The following is a 6,798-nucleotide window of genomic DNA, read 5'->3' as shown; positions in this document are numbered from 1 at the left end:
GCTCTGTGCTACTGACAGAGTTCACTGCTGCAGCAACATGTTGCCAATCACTCTGCTTTTTGTTGTTGGCGATCCCAATCCCGTGACCGCCGAACAAAACTACTGGACTACCAGAGGATAAATCTTCTGGTCTTTGGTGAAACGGGAAGACTTTTATGTCTTAACCGCATAAATGATGGGGAAAGCTTACAGTTAAAGATATTACGTTAATTTCAGTACGAAGTATTCTTCGGGTAAACATTAACTCTCTGAATCATAACATCAGCATTACAAACTAACTCAACAAGAAGTAGCAGTAAAGGTTTAACTTAACTTAACCAAACTATTCTGACCCTTTCGTTGTCCGAACACTAGTGACATAATCTAATAAGGAGACTAGAATATGAAACACTGTGAGAGTAACACTTTGAGGAAGATCTGATTTTACCACCGCTAATTAACTCCATTAGTGACGTCACTAAAGCTCCATCAGTGACGTCACTAAAGCTCCGTCAGTGACGTCACTAAAGCTCCATCAGTGACGTGGAGGTTTTCTTACGGCTGCTGTTCCCTGTCCCCTGTCCCCCAGGCTGAGCTGGTGCAGGAGGACCTGGAGAAGACCAAAGACGAACTCAGGACCAAGATGGCCGCCCAGATCCAGGAGCCGGTGAACGAGGAGAACGAGCACGACGAGAACGACGAGAGCAACGCCGAGGCCAGCGCCGAGTTCGCCGGCGGCGCCGGAGCCAACGACCGCAGCGAGGAGGAGCGCATGACCGAGGCGGACAAGAACGAGCGCGTGCAGAAACACCTTCTGGTGAGTCCTGGGGCTGGTTCAAACTACCTGCTGGTTCAAACTACCTGCTGGATCTAGAACTGGTTCAGACTAGCTGCTGGTTCAGACTACCTGCTGGCTCTAGAACTGGTTCAGACTAGCTGCTGTTGCAAACTACCCGCTGGTTCAAACTACCTTCTGGCTCTAGAACTGGTTTAGACCAGCTGCTGGTTCAATCTACCTGCTGGCTCTAGAACTGGTTCAGACTAGCTGCTGGTTTAAACTACCTCCTGGTTCAAACTACCTGCTGGCTGTAGAACTGGTTTAAACTACCTGCTGGCACTTGAACTGGTTTAAACTACCTGCTGGTATTAGAACTGGTTTAAACTACCTGCTGGTTTAGGAACAGGTTCAAACGACCTGCTGATGAGTTCTAGAGCTGGTTTAAACTACCTGCTGGTTCTAGAACTGGTTTGAACTACCTGCCTTCTCTAGAACTGGTTTTTGAGTTCTAGAACTGGTTTAAACTACCTGCCGGTTCTAGAACTGGTTTGAACTACCGGCTGATGAGTTCTAGTCTTAATCATGGAACATTCAGTGGTGAGCCCTAGACCCACCAGGGCTGAACTATAAAACACCTTCTGGATGAGTCCCTTACTCTCGACACGTTTATTTATTTATATAGTACATACATATTTAGATTTATTTATGCGAACACGTGTCAACTGTTTATCTTAATCCCACTACTACCACTGCCAAATCCTTGATGGTCATTGGTGGATAACGTTGTGAGCGAGTGCCTCATTGGTCCACCTGCTCCCTGTGCCCCCTGCAGGCGCTGAGCTCGGAGCTGGCCGTTGCCCGCGACGAGACCAAGAAGACGGTGAACGACGTGATCCACGCCGAGAACGTCCGCGCCGGACGGGACAAGTACAAGACGCTGCGCCAGATCCGCTCGGGGAACACCAAGCAGCGCATTGACGAGTTTGAATGTATGTAAAGGGAGCACAGGCCCCGCCCCCTGAGAGCACAGCCATCTGGGCACGCTCAGACCAACACAACCGCTCTGAGCATGCTCAGATCGACACACAACGGCACTGAGCATGCCCAGACGAAACACAAGCATTCTGAGCATGCCCAGATAAAGCCAACACACAAACGTTTGAGTGACTGCTAAAAGATGACAAACAGAAAGTGCCACGAGTCGCCGGTTCAAATCATGTGAACCTTTTTTAAAAGGGACAGAATGTAGTAAACATTTTTTTTTCGGTCTTTTAATAACTAGCTTATGCAATAACTGATGCTAACTGAAGACAGCATTTACAATTTCTTGAAATATTTGTGTCACATTTGTGTAACATGACCCAATAAGATTTAACTCTGATTTGCATGTAGGAATGAATGAATGAATCTAGAAGGATTTTCCACTAGGCCAGGCTGACTAACGATTAATAACGTCAACAAACAAAAACAAAATGTCTTCCATCATGTGATGTATCATCACCACCACCTCGGCAAATTCTACATCCAATTTAGTCAATTAAAAAATGTAGCTCATGTGTGAAGTGCCAATTCTCGCAATCTGTGAGACAAAGAATCGACTTTTCTTTCTGCTGTTTTTACATTTTAACCTCAGCCAACCTGCAAGCGCACCTCAATATCACCGGCATTTACTCTTTTTTTTTTCATTTTTGATTCAAATATAAAAAACCTGGCAGATTGAGTCACAGCTGCCGGTCGATTTACTTTGTTTAATTATCTGATTGTCCCGATTGGCTCGCTCACCCGCCTTTCACACAGGAGGGGTGGCCTGATTGGTCGGAAACAAACTTGGGTCTGATTGGTCGGATATCAACTTGGATATTAAACAGCTAATATAGCAAATGGTCAACGTCTATGTAATTCTAAAATCAACGCAAAAATGACGATTGCTACAGAATGCCAACCGTTTTATTCCATCAGTTCTATCCAGTGTAACAATCTTGTTCTCCTCCAGTGCTACCAAGAACTTGTAGCCGACATTCTGTTGATATTTCACTGATTTATTTATCTTGTTTTAGAATTCTGGGCTTTGATTGATTTGATATAACAGTTTGCCTTACTTCTTTGTACGCACAGCATAAAATATTAATATAAAATCATTTCTGTAGGTGGCCAAAATACAATAAAGTTATTGCCAATTTGAATATCGATACTGAAGAGGAATAATTTGCCTCAGTTAGCATCTTATTGCGCCAACATGATTTATTGTAGCAAGCTAGCAATAGCTCATTAGTAGCATTGTTTGAGGATTATTTGCTATTGTCTTACTGTGTTAGCTGTAGAAAGCAAAGAAAGAAAAACAAGCAATTTTGTATTAGCAACATTAGCATTTAGTGATTACACATGTGACATTCCTGAACCTCTTTTACTGTTAAAACAACAAACCAAAATAATAACTCAAAGCATGTGATTCAGTATTAAATACATCCAGTTTTAGAACAGCCTCTGCCCATGGCACTGTGAGTAGGGGGAGGCCACATTTAGCAGATTTTTCAGCTAATTTATGCTAAGATACAACTTGCAAGCTAATACTGACAACCAATTAACCAATTAGAAAAGAGAAGACTACACGTAAACATTTTACTGGAACTGAAACTGGTTTGATCTGGTTTGCTGTAAACATTCCACTGGAACAGAAACTGGTTTGATCTAAACATTCTACTGGAACTGAAACTGGTTTGAAACCGGTTTCATTTCAACATTTTGACATGCCGGTTTTTACCAAAACCGGTTTTACCGTTTTATGTTACACTAAAGTGACTTTGATTTGACCCCCCCCTCCCCCGATCGAAGAATATGACCAAAATAACTAAATATGAATAAATTATCAATCGGAAGGGATTCTAAAGAGTGACGTTTGACTCGGTGGCTGTCGGGGTGAATTTTGGTTCATTCCATTTGTCATTTTATTGGGATTATGAATCATTATTCTCGATAATGAGTCAATCCATTTAGTTCTGGGCTTATACTCTCCCCCTTTAGAGCGACAGAGGAGGTAGACATTAAGGATTTTTGGGGTAGTTACTTAAGGAATGTTAACAAAGTTATTGTAAAGTGGTATTTTAATTTTCAGTATTTCCATTTTTTTATTTTTTTCGGTCAATACCAATTGAAAAAAGACAGTATTTCTTACATACAGTATAATGAGGATTCAAATATGTGCTGGAGAACTATATTTGCGCTTTGTTTACTGAAGAGACAACGCAAAATATACTCATTTGCCAGGCTGGCAGTATTTCCAAAACATATATTTGAAATGTATATTGTATTTGCTTTTGTGTATTTTTGTAATTTGGATTTTTTAGGTGTCAAAATAAGGTCATTTGTATGGAGATTCATCTGAGATGGTTTGATAATATATTTGTATTTTATCAAGATAGAATTTCTTCTCAGAAATAGATTTTAGAAGGATTTTCATTTTTTCTGCATTTTTGTTTTGAAGACTGCAATTGGAAACTGTATATTTTGGGATGTCATACAAATGAAGCTTTAAACTGTTGACTGTCAAGACTTTCAATAAACATCAATTCCTGATAAGACTGCAAATTCGTCTGAACAAAGATCTTTTATTTTCTCCTGGAAACACACAAATAACTGTTGAACAACCACTGTTCCCTAAAAACACTAGCTAGACGTTGGGCATTTGACACAATCAATTGTATTTATGCAACACCTTTTTCAAGTACCTCAAGGCCCTTAACATTTAGCCTTCATATACTTTCATACGCCTTGTTTTGTAAGTAGAAGGTTACCATTGGTCCCCAGAATGATGTCCCCCACACAACGTTGACCCCTGGCTTAGACCGTTGGAGACGTAGTCATCTACTCGGGGTCTCAAACCCACCACAGCTTCGCATGGTAAGGTTGAATGAGGCATGACCTGATGGCCAAATGGAGGAGTACACCTGACGTAGTTATACACAATACATATACAGTCAAAAAAGAAATATCCATATTTTCTTCTAATTTTCGTGCCTTTATGGACGGGAGTGTGGAGACTGACAAGGAAAGTGTGCTGCATAAGTGAGGGAAGGACACAGGCCACAGGACAGGAGGGAATGAAACCCTGGTGAACCACTAGGTGGCAGTATAACCTAGTGTAGCCTGAGCCATCACGACAGGAAGTATAAAAGCACGATGAGACATTTATAGAATACGTTGCTGGAATAATTTCACAAGGAGCATAACCAACACTAACAACTAAAAGCCCGCAAACTAAAGAAGACTGTCATCAGATTTACTGTATTTTACTCTGCTCTACTGTTTTCTGCACTGTACTCTATTCACACTACAATATTCTACCTGACACTGTCTTACTGGACTGTAATCTACTCTATACTTCTATGCTCTATATCAGGGATGGGCAACTTTCATGATAAAGAAGGCGTCATTTTTCATCATAACCATCGGAGGGCCACATGACTGCACACTTCAACTAAACGTGAGCTGAGAGAAGCTACACAATTTTGAATTTGGTAGATATGATTTCCTGTATTCTGGTGCATTTTGGGGATGGCCACTACCTAAAAAATCATCCAGAATCATAACCTATGTACGGTATGTTAATTGAACCAACATACATTCATTTCATGTTTTCCATGCTCAAACAGCCACATGAATGGTCAGTATTTTTATCAGTGCAAAGGGCTCACATACATCATCATTCAATGAAGTCAAAAAACTGAAAAACAGTGGCCCAACATTAAGTGCAACAACTCAATGAACTCAAACCCAACAAGCAGTTGTAGTAGTTGTAGTGGCGACTTAAGTGGATATCTTTAATGACTGATATCACTTCTAAGCAAACTAGACTCATGGGTTTGCCTTCGAATTCTATGAATTCTTCTCATCTTTCTTGACCGAGTTTGCTGTAACTCAAATTATTATTATTATTCTTTTTTTTTTCTTTTTTTTTTTTTATTATGTGCGGGCCTGACTGAGTGAGGATGCGGGCCGCACTGAGTGAGGATGCGGGCCGCATGCGGCCCGTGGGCCGCCAGTTGCCCATCCCTGCTCTATATTATACTGTTCTCTACACAGTTCTACTCTTCTGTATTTGACACAACTTTACTGTACTCTACACTGCTATATTCTACTGTACTAATACTGTATTCTATACTTCTCAACTTCACTGTACTCTACTCTATGTTCTACTTTACTCAACTGTACTCTATACTTTTCTACTCTAGTGCTACTCTCGCTACTTGCTAAAGGCCCACAGTTGGGCTCGAACGCAGAACATTCTGAGATGGATGACATGAACATTGATGTGTCAGACTGAGGTTAGCATGGTGTTAGCATAGTGTGAGCAAGATATTAGCATGACACCAGTCCGTGATTCTCCCCCTCGCTTCACACATTCAAATCCCGTCTAAAAACCGACCTCTTTTCCAAAGCCTAGGACCTCCCCCCCCCATAACCGCCTCCATACCAATCTATTATCACACTCCACCGTGCTTCTGCTCTCTGTTGTGCTGTCTTCCGCTTGTCATCACCCTCTTCCTGTTTTTGTCTCCGTCACTGTAAGCGTCTTTGAGTCGTTGAAAAGCGCAATACAAAACAAATGAATTATTATTATTATTATTGCTACATTAACATGGTGTCTGTGTGGAGTAAGCATGACATTAGCATGGTGTTAGCAATAAGAGGCCGTGGGGACTGAACGGTGGTGTGTCCATTAGCAGGACGCTAGCAGGTGGTGGCATCAGCGACCTCGTCTCTTTCTCAACACCGCCGCTGTCTTCTTTATCTCACACTTCCTCAATCCGCTTGGGAGGGGCCGGAAAACCGTTAGAATTACACATCCTGGTCAAGAAGTTCAGAGAAATCGGCGCGGTTACGGGCTTCAAGGTCCGCACACAACACACCGATCCAAAGCCCCGTGAAGTCGGAGGTAAAACCAATCAGCCCACGGACCAATCGAACATCAACCCATTGATCCTAAAAAAAAAAAGGTTGCGTGTCACCGTTGTCACGGTTACGCCCCTGACTCCCAGCGACGT

General features: G+C 42.0%; 1 protein-coding gene across 3 annotated transcripts in view; it reads left to right on the top strand.

Annotated features, from left to right (window-relative positions):
• Window positions 1-4,378, top strand: part of LOC130385113 (moesin-like) — a 20,553-nt gene extending 16,175 nt beyond the window's left edge. For all 3 annotated transcript variants that reach the window (XM_056593430.1, XM_056593429.1, XM_056593431.1), the window contains 2 exons: window positions 569-796; window positions 1,590-4,378. In XM_056593430.1, coding sequence (XP_056449405.1) covers window positions 569-796; window positions 1,590-1,754 — 393 coding nt within the window. In that variant the 3' untranslated portion in view covers window positions 1,755-4,378. The remainder of the gene's footprint in view (window positions 1-568; window positions 797-1,589) is intronic.
• Window positions 4,379-6,798: the final 2,420 nt, after the last annotated feature.

This window comes from Gadus chalcogrammus, chromosome 7, assembly GCF_026213295.1.
Source record: "Gadus chalcogrammus isolate NIFS_2021 chromosome 7, NIFS_Gcha_1.0, whole genome shotgun sequence".
NCBI classification, from domain to species: domain Eukaryota; kingdom Metazoa; phylum Chordata; class Actinopteri; order Gadiformes; family Gadidae; genus Gadus; species Gadus chalcogrammus.
This window is presented reverse-complemented; position numbering and strand designations above follow the sequence as displayed.